Here is a 20515-nt window from a genome sequence, read left to right as displayed (position 1 = left end):
TTCTAGGTGTTTTAGATGGTGTAATAATTTCTGTTCCCAACCCTCTTTCGCTTGTGTCATCTCCAGAGGCCCTTACACTTGTGACAACATGCTTTCTACAACACCTGTGACTCTGACAGGCTCTACTCCATGGGACTCCCTGCTGTGACATTCCCTCATTTTATATCCCTCTCTATGTAACTATCCTGGTTCTAGGTTACTTTCCAATCACTCAGTTTTGTTGTTCTGAGGCCTTCTCATTTTGTCTGTGTTAAAAGGCCCAAACCAAGTCTGACCTTCTGTTTTCTAAAGCTGCTTTCAGCATCCATGATTCTTATTTTATTTGACCCCCTATCATGATGCTGGTGATGTAAAAGGCCTTTCATTCATTCTTCCCATGTTCTCGGTCTTTTTTCTAAGTCTGACATTTCTTGTTCTACCACCCTTTCACTATTTCTCTTCTCTAAAAGTCATTCCAAAGTTGTTCTTGTCCTTACAAAATACCTGAGTGTTCTAAGATTCCCTGGTAATCTGCTGTACAGCTCCCTGCTTTAAGGCCCCTATCTTTTCAACAATCCTTGTTCTAGATGATGTATATGGCTAACATTTTATGTTCTAGGCTCCCTGACACTCTCTCTTTTCTTAGGCGCTCCCAACTTTGACACTTGGCTTTCACCCCCTCTTTCAACCTTGATTTTCCTTAGTTTCTGAGACCCCCCACTGTGGCACACCCTATTTAAGGCTCCACTCATTCTAACTATGCATGTTCTAGGTTTTTTTAAGGCAGTACTCTGTTGGGTTCTAAGACTCCCACCCTCTGTCTCCTGACTACAGCCATCCACACAATGGCCATCTGCCTATTAAAGCACCAGTGTTTTCTAAGAGTCCATTTTCTGTAGGACCCCCTGCTGTGCCCCTCCCCTCTCATTAAACTATGCCTTTTCTAGGTGTTTTAGATGGTGTAATAATTTCTGTTCCCAACCCTCTTTCACTTGTGTCATCTCTAGAGGCCCTTACACTTGTGACAACATGCTTTCTACAACACCTGTGACTCTGACAGGCTCTACTCCATGGGACTCCCTACTGTGACATTCCCTCATTTTATATCCCTCTCCATGCAACTATCCTGGTTCTAGGTTTCTTTCCAATCACTCAGTTTTACTGTTCTGAGGCCTTCTTATTTTTCTGCGTTAAAAGGCCCAAACCAAGTCTGACCTTCTCTTTTCTAAAGCTGCTTTCAGCTTCCACGTTTCTTATTTTATTTGACCCCCTATAATGATGCTGGTGATTTAAAAGGCCTTTCATTCATTCTTCCCATGTTCTTGGTCTTTTTTCTAAGTCTGACATTTCTTGTTCTACCACTCTTTCACTATTTCTCTTCTCTAAAAATCATTCCAATGTTGTTCTTGTCCTTACAAAATACCTGAGTGTTCTAAGATTCCCTGGTAATCGGCTGTACAACTCCGTGCTTTAAGGCCCCTTTCTTTTCAACAATCCTTGTTCTAGATGATTTATATAGCTAACATTTTATGTTCTAGGCTCCCTGACACGCTCTCTTTTCTTAGGCGCTCCTAATTTTGACCCTTGGCTTTCACCCCCTCTTTCAAACTTGATTTTCATTAGTTTCTGAGACCCCCCACTGTGGCACACCCTATTTAAAGCTCCACTCATTCTAACTATGCATGTTCTAGGTTTTTTTAAGGCAGTACTCTGTTGGGTTCTAAGACCCCCACCCTCTGTCTCCTGACTACAGCCATCCACACAATGGCCATCTGCCTATTAAAGCACCAGTGTTTTCTAAGAGTCCATTTTCTGTAGGACCCCCTGCCTTGCCCCTCCCCTCTCATTAAACTATGCCTTTTCTAGGTGTTTTAGATGGTGTAATAATTTCTGTTCCCAACCCTCTTTCACTTGTGTCATCTCCAGAGGCCCTTACACTTGTGACAACATGCTTTCTACAACACCTGTGACTCTGACAGGCTCTACTCCATGGGACTCCCTGCTGTGACATTCCCTCATTTTATATCCCTCTCCATGTAACTATCCTGGTTCTAGGTTACTTTCCAATCACTCAGTTTTGTTGTTCTGAGGCCTTCTCATTTTGTCTCTGTTAAAAGGCCCAAAGCAAGTCTGACCTTCTCTTTTCTAAAGCTGCTTTCATCTTCCACGATTCTTATTTTATTTGACCCCCTATCATGATGCTGGTGTTTTAAAAGGCCTGTCATTCTTTCTACCCATGTTCTCGGTCTTTTTTCTAAGTCTGACATTTCTTGTTCTACCACCCTTTCACTATTTCTCTTCTCTAAAAGTCATTCCAATGTTGTTCTTGTCCTTACAAAATACCTGAGTGTTCTAAGATTCCCTGGTAAATTTGGCTCTCTACTGTACAACTCCCTGCTTTAAGGCCCCTGTCTTTTCAACAATCCTTGTTGTAGATGATTTATATGGCTAACATTTTATGTTCTAGGCTCCCTGACACTGTCTCTTTTCTTAGGCGCTCCTAACTTTGACACTTGGCTTTCACCCCCTCTTTCAACCTTGATTTCCCTTAGTTTCTGAGACCCCCCATTGTGGCACACCCTATTTAAAGCTCCACTCATTCGAACTATGCATGTTCCAGGTGTTTTTAAGGCAGTATTCTGTTGGGTTCTAAGACCCCCACCCTCTGTCTCCTGACTACAGCCATCCACACAATGGCCATCTGCCCATTAAAGCACCAGTGTTTTCTAAGAGTCCTTTTTCTGTAGGACCCCCTGCCGTGCCCCTCCCCTCTCATTAAACTATGCCTTTTCTAGGTGTTTTAGATGGTGTAATAATTTCTGTTCCCAACCCTCTTTCACATGTGTCATCTCCAGAGGCCCTTACACTTGTGACAACATGCTTTCTACAACACCTGTGACTCTGACAGGCTCTACTCCATGGGACTCCCTGCTGTGACATTCCCTCATTTTATATCCCTCTCCATGTAACTATCCTGGTTCTAGGTTACTTTCCAATCACTCAGTTTTGTTCTTCTGAGGCCTTCTCATTTTGTCTGTGTTAAAAGGCCCAAACCAAGTCTGACCTTCTGTTTTCTAAAGCTGCTTTCAGCTTCCATGATTCTTATTTTATTTGACCCCCTATCATGATGCTGGTGATTTAAAAGGCCTTTCATTCATTCTTCCCATGTTCTCCGCGTTTTTTCTAAGTCTGACATTTCTTGTTCTACAACCCTTTCACTATTTCTCTTCTCTAAAATCATTCCAAAGTTGTTCTTGTCCTTACAAAATACCTGAGTGTTCTAAGATTCCCTGGTAATCTGCTGTACAGCTCCCTGCTTTAAGGCCCCTGTCTTTTCAACAATCCTTGTTCTAGATGATGTATATGGCTAACATTTTATGTTCTAGGCTCCCTGACACTCTCTCTTTTCTTAGGCGCTCCCAACTTTGACACTTGGCTTTCACCCCCTCTTTCAACCTTGATTTTCCTTAGTTTCTGAGACCCCCCACTGTGGCACACCCTATTTAAGGCTCCACTCATTCTAACTATGCATGTTCTAGGTTTTTTTAAGGCAGTACTCTGTTGGGTTCTAAGACCCCCACCCTCTGTCTCCTGACTACAGCCATCCACACAATGGCCATCTGCCTATTAAAGCACCAGTGTTTTCTAAGAGTCCATTTTCTGTAGGACCCCCTGCTGTGCCCCTCCCCTCTCATTAAACTATGCCTTTTCTAGGTGTTTTAGATGGTGTAATAATTTCTGTTCCCAACCCTCTTTCACTTGTGTCATCTCTAGAGGCCCTTACACTTGTGACAACATGCTTTCTACAACACCTGTGACTCTGACAGGCTCTACTCCATGGGACTCCCTACTGTGACATTCCCTCATTTTATATCCCTCTCCATGCAACTATCCTGGTTCTAGGTTTCTTTCCAATCACTCAGTTTTACTGTTCTGAGGCCTTCTCATTTTTCTGTGTTAAAAGGCCCAAACCAAGTCTGACCTTCTCTTTTCTAAAGCTGCTTTCAGCTTCCACGTTTCTTATTTTATTTGACCCCCTATAATGATGCTGGTGATTTAAAAGGCCTTTCATTCATTCTTCCCATGTTCTTGGTCTTTTTTCTAAGTCTGACATTTCTTGTTCTACCACTCTTTCACTATTTCTCTTCTCTAAAAATCATTCCAATGTTGTTCTTGTCCTTACAAAATACCTGAGTGTTCTAAGATTCCCTGGTAATCGGCTGTACAACTCCGTGCTTTAAGGCCCCTTTCTTTTCAACAATCCTTGTTCTAGATGATTTATATAGCTAACATTTTATGTTCTAGGCTCCCTGACACGCTCTCTTTTCTTAGGCGCTCCTAATTTTGACCCTTGGCTTTCACCCCCTCTTTCAAACTTGATTTTCATTAGTTTCTGAGACCCCCCACTGTGGCACACCCTATTTAAAGCTCCACTCATTCTAACTATGCATGTTCTAGGTTTTTTTAAGGCAGTACTCTGTTGGGTTCTAAGACCCCCACCCTCTGTCTCCTGACTACAGCCATCCACACAATGGCCATCTGCCTATTAAAGCACCAGTGTTTTCTAAGAGTCCATTTTCTGTAGGACCCCCTGCCTTGCCCCTCCCCTCTCATTAAACTATGCCTTTTCTAGGTGTTTTAGATGGTGTAATAATTTCTGTTCCCAACCCTCTTTCACTTGTGTCATCTCCAGAGGCCCTTACACTTGTGACAACATGCTTTCTACAACACCTGTGACTCTGACAGGCTCTACTCCATGGGACTCCCTGCTGTGACATTCCCTCATTTTATATCCCTCTCCATGTAACTATCCTGGTTCTAGGTTACTTTCCAATCACTCAGTTTTGTTGTTCTGAGGCCTTCTCATTTTGTCTCTGTTAAAAGGCCCAAAGCAAGTCTGACCTTCTCTTTTCTAAAGCTGCTTTCATCTTCCACGATTCTTATTTTATTTGACCCCCTATCATGATGCTGGTGTTTTAAAAGGCCTGTCATTCTTTCTACCCATGTTCTCGGTCTTTTTTCTAAGTCTGACATTTCTTGTTCTACCACCCTTTCACTATTTCTCTTCTCTAAAAGTCATTCCAATGTTGTTCTTGTCCTTACAAAATACCTGAGTGTTCTAAGATTCCCTGGTAAATTTGGCTCTCTACTGTACAACTCCCTGCTTTAAGGCCCCTGTCTTTTCAACAATCCTTGTTGTAGATGATTTATATGGCTAACATTTTATGTTCTAGGCTCCCTGACACTGTCTCTTTTCTTAGGCGCTCCTAACTTTGACACTTGGCTTTCACCCCCTCTTTCAACCTTGATTTCCCTTAGTTTCTGAGACCCCCCATTGTGGCACACCCTATTTAAAGCTCCACTCATTCGAACTATGCATGTTCCAGGTGTTTTTAAGGCAGTATTCTGTTGGGTTCTAAGACCCCCACCCTCTGTCTCCTGACTACAGCCATCCACACAATGGCCATCTGCCCATTAAAGCACCAGTGTTTTCTAAGAGTCCTTTTTCTGTAGGACCCCCTGCCGTGCCCCTCCCCTCTCATTAAACTATGCCTTTTCTAGGTGTTTTAGATGGTGTAATAATTTCTGTTCCCAACCCTCTTTCACATGTGTCATCTCCAGAGGCCCTTACACTTGTGACAACATGCTTTCTGCAACACCTGTGACTCTGACAGGCTCTACTCCATGGGACTCCCTGCTGTGACATTCCCTCATTTTATATCCCTCTCCATGTAATTATCCTGGTTCTAGGTTACTTTCCAATCACTCAGTTTTGTTGTTCTGAGGCCTTCTCATTTTTCTGTGTTAGAAGGCCCAAACCAAGTCTGACCTTCTGTTTTCTAAAGCTGCTTTCAGCTTCCATGATTCTTATTTTATTTGACCCCCTATCATGATGCTGGTGATTTAAAAGGCCTTTCATTCATTCTTCCCATGTTCTCGGTCTTTTTTCTAAGTCTGACATTTCTTGTTCTACCACCCTTTCACTATTTCTCTTCTCTAAAATCATTCCAAAGTTGTTCTTGTCCTTACAAAATATCTGAGTGTTCTATCTTTCTCTGGTAAATTTAGCTCTCTGCTGTGAAACTCCCTGCTTTAAGGTCCCTCTCCTTTAAACTATCTTTGTTCTCGATGATTTCCAATGTCTAACACTTTTTCTTGTAGTACCCCTGTTGCTCTGTCTTTTCTATTGGTCATCCCAACTTTTACACTTTGCTTTAGAAAACTCTTTTGTGCCTTGATTTTCTATAATTTGTTAGACCCCCCACTGTGGCACACCGTAATTACTGCTCCCCTCATTCTAACCATGCACGTTCTAGATTTTTTTTAAAGCACTACTATGTTCGCTTCTACACTCTCTCTCCCTCTGTCTCTTTTCTAAAGCCACTCCACATTGATAATCTGCTTTTTAGAGGAATAGTGTATTCTAAGAGTCTCTTCTCAATGAGACCCCCTGCTGTGATGCTCCCCTCTCATTCAAACCATCCTGTTCTAGGTGCTTTCCAAGGAGTAATATTTTCCGTTCCCAACCCTCTTTTGCTTCTCTGGAGGCCCTTTCACTTGTGACAACATGCTTTCTACAACACCTGTGACTCTAACTGGCCCTACTCCATGGGACTCCCTGCTGTAACATTCCCTCATTTTATATCCCTCTTCTTCTAACTATCCCTGTTCTAGGGTGCTGTACAATAGCTAAAATTTTTTGTTCTCAACTTCTCATTCTTTCTGTGTTGTAAGACCCATCCCAAGTCTTGCTTTCTAGTGCTGCTTTCAGCTTCCAAAGTTCTTATTTCATGAGACCCCCTATGTTGACCCTTATGTTTTAAAAGGGCTATCATTCTTACTACCCATGTTCTTGGTCCCTTTGTAGCTCTGACATTTTGTGTTCTAACACCCTTTCAGAATTTCTCTTTTCTAAAGATCATTCCAATGTTTTCAATCTGCTTCTTAAACACCTGAGTGTTCTAACCGTCCCTGGTAAATGTGGCTCCTTGTTTTGAAACTCCCTGTATTCAAACTATCCTATTTCTACCTGCCTTCAAATTCTAACATTTAGGGTTCTAAGCCCCCTGTCACTCTCATGTTTCTAAAGGCAATCCCAAATTTGACACTTTGCTTTCTGATTCTCTTTTGAGCCTTGAATGTGTCTAGTTAATGAGACCCCTTATTGTGACACTCCCTATTTAAAGGCTCCTTTCATTCTCCCTATTTGTATTCTAGGTGCTTTTAAAGCACTACTGTGTTGTGTTCTAATCCCCCCTCATTCTCTCTCTTTTTTATAATCCATCCCAATCTGCTTTGAAAGGCACATGGGCTCTATTAGTCCCTTTGTCAGTGAAGCTCCCAGGTTTTTCTTTCCATGTTTTGAAGCCCTATCATTCTTACTATTTCTGTTCTAAGTGCTTTTTAAGCTCTAATATTTTTGCTCTAGTACGCCCTCTCTTTGTCTCTTTTCTAAAGCCATCCCCACACAATCTGCCTTTTAGGGCACCAGCATTTTCTAACAATCCCTTGTCAATGAGACCTCCTACTGTGACTGTGACTTTCCCCTCTGATTCAAACTATGCCTGTTCTAGGTGCTTTCCAAGATCTAATATTTTCTGTTCTGAGCCCCCTCTCCATTGTCTCTTCTCTAGAGGCCTTCCCAATTATGACAACATGCTTTGTACAGCACCTGTGACTCTAACTGCTCCTACCTGACGGGACTCCCTGCTCTGACATTCCCTGTTTTAAAATCCCTCTCCTTCTAACTATCCCTGTTCTAGGTGCTTTCCAATTCCTAAGACTTTGTGTTCTAAGCCCCTTTCACTCTCTCTTTTTTAAAGCCCATCCCAAGTCTCAGCTTCTGCTTTCTAAAGATGCTTTGAGCTCCCAGTGTTGTTAGCTTATGAGACCCTCTGTGTTGACACTTATGTTTTAAAGGCCTTCTCATTCTTACTACCTAAGTTCTAAGTCCTTTCTAGCTCTGACATTTTGCATTCTAAGACCTTTTCACTATTTCTCTTTTCTAATGGCCATTCCAATGTTGTCATTCTACTTTCTAAAACACCTGAGTGTTATAAGAGCCCCAAGTAAATGTGTCTCTCTGCTGTGCAACTCCCTGCTTTAAGGTCCCTCTCCTTTAAACTATCATTGTTCTAGGTGCTTTTCTAGGTCTAACATTTTGTGTTCTAAGCTCTTTCACACTCTGTCTCTTTTGAACAAGTCATTCCAATTTTGACATTTTGCTTTCTAAGGCACCTGTTTGCTCTATCACTAATCAATGTGGCTCCCTGTTGTGACTCTTTCTGTTTAAAGGCTCCTCTCATTTTACCTCTTCCTGTTCTAGGTGCTTTTTAAACCATAATATTTTGTGTTCTAAGCCCCCTCTCCCTGTCTCTTTTCTAAAGGCCATCCCAACTTTGACCTTCTGTTTTCTAAGGCACCTATGTGCTCAAACAGGCCCTGCTTTTTGTGTTTCCCTGCTGTGACAGTCAGTTCTAAGACCCCTCTCCTTCAATACTTTCCCCATTCTAGATTTTTCCCAGCTCTGACATTCTGCATTCTCCGGTTCCTATCATTCCTAACTGTCCCTCTTCTAACAGACCTCCCTACTGGGATATTCTGTGTTCTAAATCCCCTCCAACTAAACTGTCTCTCTCTTCTAGGTTTGCTCCCAGCTCTGACTTTCTGTGTTTCCAACCATTATATTCTTCATTCTAAGCTTCCTCCCAGACTTTACATTCCTACACTTCTTGTTCCTTCCCAGATCTGACATTCTGTGTTTTGAGATTTGTGATATCTCCAACTGTCTCTGTTCTAAGTTCCTTCCCTTTTCTCTGCTCGGCTCCTTTGAATCTCTGTGTCTGTGGATGCCAAATTTCTCTCTGCATTTCCCTTTCCCCTTCCTCCCTTTTTCCACAGCTTCCCAACATATCCCTGTTTATTCTGCGGGATCACAATGTCTCCTTTTCTTAGTTTTTTGCTCCCTTCAGTTTCCCAGGCCTGTGCCCCCAACTGCTTTCCCCCTGTACCAGCCCTCCTTGTGTCACCTTCCACACATACCCACTGAGATCCTTCCTCATTCCTAACCCTTTGTCTCTTTCCCTGCCATAGTCCCTGTCTCGAAGCCCCTGGTGACCACGGGCTCTGGCTATGGTTTCAAGGTGCCCCATGGCATGAGAATCAGTCTTTTGTGCCGGGCGCGAGGCTCTCCTCCTATCACCTACAAGTGGTACAAGGGGACCCCAGATGGTACTCCGACCCAGGTGACCTCTCTCGGCACCCTGCTCTTTAAGCCCGCCCAGGTCTCTGACTCTGGGATATACTTCTGCGTAGCCAAGGCCCGTGTTGGTCCTGAGCAGATGAGTGACCCTATCCACTTTGTGGTCACAGGTGAGCTACCATCTCCTTCACCTGGTTTCCCAGCGTGTTGCTCAGGTTCCTGGGAAAATCTGGCTTCTCTCTTTGATCTCTCTTTGCTTACCATGTGATTCTGAAAGCCTATGAGCGGCCTTACCCATCAGGAAATGGGGCTACTAATACCCGCAGAAGCGGAAGGGATGCTGATGATCAACAAGCATTTATTAAGCATTTACTGTGTGCTGGGCACTGGGGACCCAGACTGAGGTAAAAAAGACCCAAACCGACCTTCCTTTAAGCAAATTACCTGGGAATGGTTCCACCCGGGACAGTGAATGCTGGGACTAATTTTAAAATCAGAACTAACCTTTGAATCTTGCTTCTGATACTCACACAACTTTTATGGGAAGTCACTATTTCTCTGGGCCTCAGTTTTCCCCTCCATAACATGGGAATGATGGTACTGGCACCACCAAAGGTGTTTTGAAGATTGGCTGGAAAGTAGTCTCTGTCCAAAAGAAACTTCAGTGATCATTTCCAGGTTTGAAGGCAGGCACCTAGAACCTCCTAGTCGTGCCAGAATCAACTGGAACCATCTGGTTCTGGTTGGAACCTGAAATTCACTAGGGTCCGAGCCTCAAATGAAACTTACGTCCTCATCTAGACTCACTTTACAGACGTGGAAATTCTGGCCCAGAGAAGAGGGACTGTTCTGGGATTCAAATCAATACCTTCTAATTTTGAGGTCAATGACTGACCCCGGCACTTGCTGATTTCAGAGATCAGAGTTGAATCAGAATCAGCTGAATTGGAACCTGAAAGCTGGTTGGAGGGGGTGGGAAGGAGGGCAAATCTGAGGCTAAGGGGCCTGCCAGGACAGAGGCCAAGGGCAGAAATGGTGGCGGAGCAGAACTGGGGACACATCGGGTCTGGATCAGACAAATCTTAGCAGTCTAGACCAGACCTTTGACCCACGGCAGCTGGCTGTGGCACTGGGGAGGGGAGAAAGGACGGGATGATCACTTGTGTACCCTCCCCTCCCCTTATAGAGTCTTCTAAGAAGCCTACGACACAGATGCAGCCTGGAAAGTTGACAGCCAGCACCCCTTACCTGGAAGGTGAGTCTTGCTGGCTACCAAGGGGAAGTCTTCGGGACCTCTGACGAACTGTAAGGAGACAGACAATTGGGAGAGGCACCTGGGTACTCCTGAGGTCCCAGTCACACTCTATGGTGCCAGGGCATCATGGGTGGCAGTACCTGGGTACAAGGAGAGGGGATTTTGCTTCTGCCACTTACTGGGCATGTGAAAGTGGGCCTTGGGACTCACACCAGCAAAACTGGGCTGCAAAAGCCTCCCTTAACTCCATAACTTAAAATAATTTTTTCCTTCTTTCTTTTTTTTTTGCTGAGGCAATTGGGGTTAAGTGACTTGCCCAGGGTCACATAGGCAGGAAGTGTTAATGTCTGAGATCAGATTTAAACTCAAATCCTCCTGACTTCAGAGCTGGCGCGCTAACCACTGTAACACCTAGCTGCCCCTTAAAAGACTTTTGTGACAAAATGGCTTTGTGAATTGTAAAAGGGATGTAGCCATATGAGCTACTGTTATGAATATCTCTTGCGTTCTTTGGTAATAACGCTTCCAGTAGGTGCAGTCCCTTCCCTCAAGGCCTTTGGAAGCAAGTGGGGAGGCCAAGGCTGGCGCTTCGAGGCACATATCATCTGAGGAAGGCGGGTGGGGGAAGGTGCCGGGTGGGGGTGAGAAGGCAGAGGGCGACCCCTTCAAAAAACGGAGGAGAGGAGGCTAATCCCATGCCTTCAGTCAAGCATTCATTTCATAGGATCATAATGTCCTAAGCTCAAAGGAGGAAAGTGGGAGTTGTGAAGAAGTCAGTGGCCGGTCAGAATGCAGACCGGCCCTCCGCTGTAAATGAGGCCATTGGAGAGCGGGGCTCTCTAAACTTTTTCTGAATTGGTGCTTCCCACTACTTTTTATGACTTCTTGCTCTTATTGCTATAGATGGCTCCCTCTCATATTTTAGTGTTTCCCCTCTCGGAACTTTTTTTTTTTTTTTTTTTTTTTTTTTTTGGCTGAGACAATTGGGGTTAAGTGACATGCCCAGGGTCACACAGCTAGGAAGCTAAGTTAAGTATCTGAGACCAGATTTGAAATCAGATCTTCACTTCAGTGCCAGCACTCTATGCACTGCACCACCTAGCTGCCCCTTGGGACCTTTTTCTTTCCGCTTCTCCCCAAATCCTTCAAGCTGATCTCTGTTTGTGGCTACTAGAGTCATGGGGAACAACAAAAAAGCAGGAGACTTAAAAGTCCTAGGGTCTGAGATTGGGTCCCAGCTGTGGGACTTATTGGCCTTGTGACTATGGTTAGGTCACATGAGCTTCTTTAAGCCTCAGTTTCCTCATCTGTAAAACAAAGCTAATAATGCTTGCAGAATTCATCTCAATTTGGCAATTATATAACCCACAGCCCACGCCTGCAGCCTTCACAGCAAGATGACATAGACCCCTAAGAGGAAATGACCACTGATGTGGGCTCATAGGATCGGTTCAAATCTTAGCTCTTGGACTCTATAGGTAGAAGTCATGTGATCTTGGGCAAGTCATTTCTTTCCCTTCCTCTGAGTCTCATTTTCCTCATCTGTAATTAGGCTCAAATTTTGACCTTCTTGGTGCTATATTCCTTCCCTCTACTGGTGAGATCTGTTTTCCAGATCCCTGGCTACCTCAATTGTCCTTTCTGTAAGTTCTCAGCAGCTTAGCTGAACACAGTGATGACCTGGTAGAGGGAAAGTCTAATCAACTAGCCTGTGGGTCTCCATGTGACATGTTTGACACACACCTAAGTTTCCTGTTCCTGTGACATGATCTCCATTCTGGCTATATTGCACGACCATGCTGTGACCCCTGACCCCGGGAGTCTTTTCTGCCCTAATATCGATACATCTGAGTGTCCCCTATATTCCTCCCTCCAATATCACATCCGGACTTCCCTGATCTTGTTTCCTTGTTTGCCCAGTAACACGCCAGTCCACACCAGCGACCCCAGCTAGAGAGCGGACATCGGCACCCGGAAGCTTCTCGGAGCTAAGCACTGCCGGGCCAGGTAAGGCTTTGCCCTGCTTCTCCTGCTTCTGGAGCACCCCTGAGCTTGGGATCTCCAAGCCCCTCGCCTAGGCTCCCCAAGGTGGGGTCGGGCCTGGAGGAGTGTGGATAATGATATTCTCAGCTTGTGTTCAGGGCCTGGCTCCCCACTGAGAGATGCTTTAATCTTGCTTCTCTGTTGCCATAGCAATGCATCCAGCTACTCCAGACTCGTCACCAGGGGAACAGGTAACCATGGAGACCAGCCACGCTGGAGGGAGAAGCGAAGGGCTGGGTAAGATCAGCAAGCCCTTCTTTCCACTCGGAGATTGTCCCTCAGTGCACAGCCAATGATTTTCAAGCATCCAGTGGCGGGCCCTCTCCCCCAAGAGCTTCATGGAATTTAGAGCTGAGGGCCTTGAATGACAGGAGAATGACAATGTCCCCATTTACCCACCCCCACCCTGGGCCCAATGTGCCGGGACACCTCCTCCAGCCTGGCCCGGGGCAGCTCTGGGCACCCGGGGAGAGCTCTACCTCTGGGTCCTAGCCCTGCCCCTCTGGGCCTTTACCCTTCGGCCCCCTCAGCTGTTTGTCTTGTCTGTCAGAGCACTTACTACCTGCCAGGCGCTGTGCTCAGCACTTAACAATGACCTTTTTTGTTGTTCTTCACACCCACCCTGGACATTAGGTAATTTTCTTGCCCCCCTTTTAGAGATGAGGAAAAGGGAGCAGAGAGAGATTAAGGGACTTGCCCAAGATCACACAGCTGGATTTGAATTCAAGGCTCTAAGGCCCTCTTCAGCTGGCATGCTATGGACTCATCCTGGTGCCCGTTGCACGGGTGGCAGTATGGGGCCTCCCCCCCCACAAGGAAAGAGAGGGGCTCAGCAGGGAGTGAGGAGGGATGGAACCCAGGTCGGCATCTCATTGGGCCAGAGATTCTTCCCTCCAATACTGCATGGGAGCCTCTTTAGGATGTGGACTTGTGCTTCCCAAGCTCTGCTTCTGGGCCCCAAAGGCTGAGCCCCACAGGCTGGTGTGTGTTCCCCCACTGGCTCGGGGGTTCTGAATTACCCACTCAAAACCTTTTAGTTTTAGTGGGACAGAGGGATTTTAAAACAGGGAATGTCGGAGGGCTGTGTCACAGCAGGAGGTCTCATAGACTAAGGACTGTTAGAACACACTGGTGTTTTAGAAAGCAGAATGACAACATTGGAATGGCCTTTAGAAAAGAGAAATAGTGAAAGGGTCTTAGAACACAAAATGTCAGAACTAGAAAAGGACCTAGAACATGGGTAGTAAGAATGAGAGGCCTTTGAAAACATAAGGATCAACACAAAGGGTCTCATAAAGTAAGAACATTGGAAGCTCAAAGCATCTTTAGAAAGCAGAAGGTCAGACTTGGGATGGGCTTTATAAAAGACACAGAGAGGGGCTTAGAACACAAAATTTTAGTGATTGGACAGCACCTAGAACAGGTATAGTTGGAAGGAGAGGGATTTTAAAACAGGGAATGTCAGAGCAGGGAGACCCATTGAGTAGGCACAGAGTCACAGGTGCTGTAGAAAGCATGTTGTCACAATTGGGAAGGCCTCTAGAGAACAGACAAGCAAGAGGGGGCTGGGAACAGAAAATATTAGATCTTGGAAAGCACCTAGAACAGGCATAGTTTGAATCAGAGGGGAAAGTCACAGCAGGGGGTCTTATTGACAAGGCACTCTTAGAACACATTGGTGCCCTAAAAGGCAGATTTTCAGTCTGGGGATGGCTTTAGAAAAGAGACAGAGGGAGAAGGGGCTTAGAACAAAAACACCTAGAACACCAATAGGTAGAATGGGACGAGCCTATAAATAGGGTGTGTCACAGTGGGAGGTCTTGAAACTAGGGAAAATCAAGGCTCAAAAGAGTTTTGAAAAGCAAAGTATAAAGGTTGGGATGGCCTTTAGGAAAGAGAGAGTGACAGGGGACTTAGAACATGAAGTGTTATCCACTGGAAAGCACCTAGAACAAGGATAGTTTGAATGAGAGGGACCTTAATAGGGAGTTGCACAGCAGGGAGCCACATTTACCAGGGAATGTTAGAACACTCAGGTATTTTGGAAAGGACAAGAACAACATTGGAATGGCCTTTAGAGAAGAGAAATAGTGAAAGGGTGCTAGAACAAAAAATGTCAGACCTAGAAAGGGACCAAGAACATAGGTAGAAAGAATGAGAGGCCTTTTAAATGGTAAAGGTCACCATAGGGGGGGGGTCTCATAAAATAAGAACCTTGGGAGCTGAAAGCAGCTCTAGAAAGCAGAAGCTGAGACTTGGGATGGTCCTTATCACACAGACAGAATGAGAGGGGCTCAGAACACAACATAGTAGTGCTTTAAAAGCACCTAGAACAGGGAGAGGATGGGTGAAGAAGGAGATCCTTCCCAAGTCCCAAGTTTTAGTGTTTCCCCACCCAGGACCTTTTTTTTTTCTTTTCCTGAGGCTGGGGTTCAGTGACTTGCCCAGGGTCACACAGCTAGGAAGTGTTAAGTGTCTGAAATCAAATTTGAACTCAGGTCCTCCTGAACTCAGGGCCGGTGCTCTATCCACTGCGCCCCCTAGCTGCCTGTTGGGACTTTTTTCTTTCCGCTTCTCCCCAAATCCTTCCATCTGATCTCTGTTTGTGGGTATGACAGTCATGGGGAACAGCAAAAAGCAAGAGATTCAAAGTCCTCAGCCAGTGGGTTTGGGCTTTCAAGCCCCCAGCCCTCAACCAACAACCCCCAATGCTGATTGGGCAACAAGGCTGCCTATCATCTGACCTCCGTGGACATCATGGCCCTTGTGAAGGGTCCCCTTCATCAGCCATGGTCTCGAGCCACATCCGGGGTCTCCCGGTTTGGCTCCAAGGGGCAGGATGACCATCAGTCCCATACTGGGGGTGGGTGGGAGGGGGCCGTGTGAGACATGCGCTCCAGGTGCACCTGCGAAGCGCGGGAACTTTTGCCGTCCAGTCTTGGGAAGCACAGGACGGCAGAGCAGGAGGAGCCCCCTGGAGACTGAGCTCCAGTGAGATCATGGCCGCCAAGGTCCTGACCAGCCTTGAAATGCAGCCCAAAGCTGGGCCCTGTTCTCATTACCTGGCCCAACCCTTCCATGTTACAAAGGTCCAGAGAAGGAAGAGACTCGTCCAAGGCCCCACAGTGTCTCCGTGGCACGGGCAGGATTCCAATCCGGCTCCCCCGACCCTGCCCATTGCTCTGCCCTACCTCGCACAGACCACCGACCATCCCATGTTCCTCCTTCGCAGGTCCCACTTCAAGAGCCACATTGAGGGACCAGGGAAATGTGGACAAAAGAACAGGTAGGAGCGGGCTGGGAGAAGCGGGGAGGGGCGAGGGAAGAATTCCTCAACGAAGATGGCCGGTGTGTGGGCGCCTCGTGCCCCGCTGCTTCGTTAAGCGGCGATCTACAGCTGTCTACTCTGTGCCAGGTGGGCGCTGACCCGAGAGCACAGGCCGGGCCTGCCTCAGGGCCAGCTGTTAGAACTGCCAGGCTACTTACTCCCTCCTTGGTGACTGTGCAGAAGGGCTATGCTGGGTGGCCCCTAGGGGGCGCATGTTTGGTGACAGACCAGTGACTGGCACAGCGCCAAATCTAAAGCTAATGAGGCCCCTCCCTCTCCCCTCCCCCTCCCCTCCTCCCCCCTCTCCTCTCCCTCCCCTTCTCTCCCCTCCCCTCTCCTTCTCCAGCTCTCTCTGTCTTCAGGGACTAAGAGAAGCATCTGAGTGTGTCCAGCGCACCCTAATAAAGCTCTAGGACCCCGTTCTTGTCTGACCCTGGCCCTGTGGCCAGTATGGGAAAAGGACACATGGGAGAAGGGGAAAGTTGGAGAACTGGCCTTGGGAAGGGGAGGGAGCGATGCCCATTGCCCCCAGCCCACCCCAAGGCCCTCTGGGAATGTGTCTCTTTCAGCAGCCCACGGCCTGCCCCTCTATGCCATAATCCTGATCGCCCTCGTGTGCATCGTGCTGGTCTTTGCCATGCTTTTTGGCTTGTGCCGGAAGAGATCCCAAGAAGGTGAGTGAGGAGGGTGGAGCTTTGTGTGTACTGTTTCCTCGGTTACATGTCTGGCAGTCTCAGAGCTAGAGGGGAAGTCATTTTGTTACTTGCAGACCTCCAGTGACAGTGAACTCATTGCCCAGTCAGTACCTTCTGCCCTAGAACAACTCCAACTTGCAGGAAGTTTTCCCTTACTTCCAGCTCAGTCTCCCTCACTCTAACACCCACTATTGCTCCCAGTTCTCTCTTGCTAATATCTGATTTATCAATATTCATTAAGGAAATTGGTCTATAATTTTCTTTCTCAGTTTTCGATCGACCTGGTTTAGGTATCAGTACCATGTCTGTGTCATAAGAGGAGTTTGGTAGGACTCCTTTGTCCCCTATTTTTTCAAATACTTTATATAACATTGGGGCTAATTGTTTTTTAAATGTTTGGTAGAATTCACATGTAAATCCATCTGGTCCTGGGGATTTTTTTCCTGGGGAGTTGATTAATAGCTTGTTCTATTTCTTTTTCTGAAATGGGACTATTTAAGCAATTTACTTCCTCTTCTGTTAATCTGGAAAGCCTATATTTTTGGAGGAAGTCATCCATTTCACTTAAGTTATCAAATTTATTGGCATAAAGTTGGGCAAAGTAACTCCTTATTATTTCTCTAATTTCCTCTTCATTGGTGGAAAGATCCCCCTTTTCATTTGTAAGACTATCAATTTGATTTTCCTCTTTCTTTTTTCTAATCAGATTTACTAAAGGTTTATCTATTTTATTTTTTTTTCATAAAACCAACTCTTACTTTTATTTATTAGTTCAATATTTTTTGCTTTCAATATTATTAATTTCTATTTTTAATTTTAGAATTCCAAGTTTAGCATTTGATTAGGGGTTTTTAATTTGGTCTTTTTCTAGCTTTTTAAGTTGCAAGCTCAATTCATTGATCTTCTCTTTCTCTATTGTATTCAAGTAAGCCTCTAAAGATATAAAATTTCCCCTTATTACTGCTTTAGCTGCATCCCAAAGATTTTGATATGATGTCTCATCATTGTCATTATCTTGAGTGAAATTATTAACTATGTCTATAATTTGCTGTTTCACCCAGTCATTCTTTAAGATGAGATTATTTAGTTTCCAAATTTTTTGGTCTATTTACCCCTAACTTTTTACTGAATGTAGCTTTTATTGCATTGTGGTCTGAGAAGAAGGCATTTACTATTTCTGCCTTCCTACATTTAATTTTGAGATCTTTATGTCCTAATATATGGTCAATTTTTGTATAGAATCCATGAACTGCTGAGAAGAAAGTATACTCCTTTTTGTCACCATTCAGTTTTCTCCAAAGGTCTATCATACCTAGTTTTTCTAATGTTCTATTTACCTCTTTAATTTCTTTCTTGTTTGTTTTGTGGTTTCCTTCCTTATCTCTTTTGATTAGATCAATTTTTGCTTTTGTTTGACCAGAGATAAGAATAGCTACCCCTGCTTTTTTGACTTCACTTGAAGCATAAAAGATTCTGCTCCAGCCTTTTACCTTTACTCTGTATGTATCTCCCTGCTTTAAATATGTTTCCTGTAAACAACATATTGCAGGATTCTTACTTTTGATCCAGTCTGCTATGTCTCTGTTTAATGGGAGAGTTCATCCCATTCACATTTACAGTTAAAATGACTAATTCTGTATTTCCTGCCATCATATTATCCCCAGATAATGCTTTTATCCCTTTCCCCCCCAATCCCTTCCCCAATATTTAATTTATAGACCCCACTTGCATCACGCAGCCCTCCCTCTTTAGTATCCCTCCCTCCTCCCTTTAAATCCCTTTCCCTTTCTTGTACCCTTCCCTTTTTACTCTTTTCCTTTTCTCTTTTCCTCTCCCCCTTTTTAATGAGGTGAGAGAGAATTCTCTGTAAAACAAATGTCAATTATTTTCTCTTTGAGCCAAATCTAATGGGAGTAAGATCCATACATTGTTCCTCCCCCTCTCTAACTTCCCTTAGATATGATAGGTTTTCTTTGCCTCTTTGTGGGATGCAGTTTCCCTCTTTTTATCTCCCCTTTTCCCTTATTCTGACACTTTTGAATTCCTTATCTTTTCCAATTCACAGATCCTACTTTCCTGTGATTTCTTTACCTTTTCCAATTCCCTAATTCTGTTTCCCTACACTTCCTGTGAATTCTTTACCTTTTCCAATTCACATTTCAGGAAGTTGTTTACCTTTTCCAATTCACTTTTCAGGAGGTTGTTACTCTCTTGAATAGCTTCTCTCCCCTTTACCCATTTTTTCTTTTAACTCTCTTTTGAGATTTTTAATAGTCTCTTCTAGGAGAGTGTTATTTGGGATAATGTCTGGAGGCTGTTTGCTGTTACTCTCCTTGGGTTTGGAAACTCGCTCTCTTTCTGTATAGAAGCTATCAATCGTTCTCTTCATTTTTTAACTCATTTTTAAAGCCTTCAGGTTCTGTCTTCAGTGCAAGGTTACCAGCTTCCTCTGCAGAACAAGGATGGGTATATGGACAGTAACTGTCCTCTTAATGGGCTGCAAGGAGCTGCGGGGCTGCAAGGAGCTGCCGAGCTGCAGGAGTGCTCTGGGAAGAGCTCCACACTGAAGTGACTAGGCCTGGGTAGCTAGGGCTGGGCTGTGTAAGTGCCCTGCTAGGAGCCCTGATGTGAGGATTAGCAACTGCCTTGGGGCTAGAGGTTAAGCAGCAAAAGTATCACTGCCCCCCCCCACAAATGCAGCTTTGAGTATTAGCAATCGCCCTATCCCTCAGGGTACCCCAAGTGTCTCTGCCTGGGGAGCTGGGGAAATTCCACCACCCCAGGCTGAGCCCCCCCTGTGCAGATGAGAGGCTGCCCCAGGCTGTGCCCCTGCTGTGTGTGATTGCCCCCAAACAAGAGCCCCTAGCTGCAGAATGCTGTGAAGAGCTGTGTTATGATCTGCACTGAGTCACTTCTGGTTCTGGGTGGGCACAGTCAGATCTTCTTAGGCTCTGGCGTCCCTCAGTGTACTCTCTACCCTAGGTTCCAATTTCTCTGCTAGTCCACTACTCTGCAACCAAAGCAAAGCAGTCAGGCTATGGCAGAGAGCTCTATGTAAACCTTCTAACCGCAGAGACCACCCCGCTCCCGATTCTATCCCTGTCCTGTGCCAGTCTGTTCCTGCCACTTAGAACAAACCTTTTCTGGCGATATTCCTGATAATCTTCAGCTGGTGAATTGTTGTACTTCCAATCTTTTAAACCTTACCAGTCTAGCGCTATTTTTGAGGCTGATTTTAAAAGTTGGTAATGAGGGTATGAGAGAAGCTCAGAACCTCGCTTGTGCCGTCTCTGTGATCTTGGCTCTGCCCCTCGATAGAAAGATAATTAAGGTAGAATTTAAACCCGGGCCCTCTTTGCTTCAAAACCATCAGTGAATTAACAAGCGCTTAGTAAGTATTTACTGTATACCAGGCACTGGACTAAGCACTGAGGATACAAAGAAAATTAAAAATACAGTTATCCCTTCCACATGGCAGGGGGCCAGAGGCCCAGCAGCCCCACAATCTGGAAAATCTGCTTGAAAGGCTTTGGCCCTCCCTTCATACCAAAAAGAAGTATGGCATTCAAAGATGACATATTGACTTTGTATACTACTATTTGTGTATTTTCTGTATTTCAAAGTTCTAAACTTTTTTCTGTGTCACCTCCTGGCCTTCACAAGCCATTTGTGACTTCCACAAAACTCCCCCCAATCCCACTTAATTTCTTACAGCAGCCCTCGATACTGAAGCCATGATGGAAAAAGTCAAGATGGGGAAGGGATGACCATATGGTTCTTGCCTGCTTCCAATGGAAGAGGTTAACAAGCAATAATCGGGCACATCCAAGCTATACAGAAGTGGCTGGAAGGCAGCCTGAGTGGCAGAGGCACTAGCACCTATGTGGTGGGAAAAGGCCTCCTGGGGAGGGGGTGGGAGCCGAAGCATGTGTTTTCCCACCATCCTAGATGAGAAATCTGGCTTAACCTCTCCTTTTATGGAGGAAGAAACTGAGACCAAGGGAGGTCGCCCA

The 20515-nt window shown here is 45.2% G+C and overlaps 1 protein-coding gene across 6 annotated transcripts in view; it reads left to right on the top strand.

The window, feature by feature from the left end:
• Positions 1-20515, top strand: part of VSIG4 (V-set and immunoglobulin domain containing 4) — a 96910-nt gene that overhangs the window by 71432 nt on the left and 4963 nt on the right. The window contains exons 3-8 of one of the 6 annotated variants that reach the window (XM_074278200.1): positions 9073-9351; positions 10368-10436; positions 12357-12443; positions 12630-12716; positions 15712-15765; positions 16377-16494. In XM_074278200.1, coding sequence (XP_074134301.1) covers positions 9073-9351; positions 10368-10436; positions 12357-12443; positions 12630-12716; positions 15712-15765; positions 16377-16489 — 689 coding nt within the window. In that variant the 3' untranslated portion in view covers positions 16490-16494. Of the gene's footprint in view, positions 1-9072; positions 9352-10367; positions 10437-12356; positions 12444-12629; positions 12717-15711; positions 15766-16376; positions 16505-20515 lie in introns of all 6 variants that reach the window. The other 5 variants (XM_074278197.1, XM_074278201.1, XM_074278196.1 and 2 more) reach the window with 5 other exon arrangements.

Source organism: Sminthopsis crassicaudata, chromosome X (assembly GCF_048593235.1).
Source record: "Sminthopsis crassicaudata isolate SCR6 chromosome X, ASM4859323v1, whole genome shotgun sequence".
NCBI lineage: Eukaryota > Metazoa > Chordata > Mammalia > Dasyuromorphia > Dasyuridae > Sminthopsis > Sminthopsis crassicaudata.
Note: the sequence above shows the minus strand (reverse complement) of the source record. Positions and strands in the feature narration are given on the sequence as shown.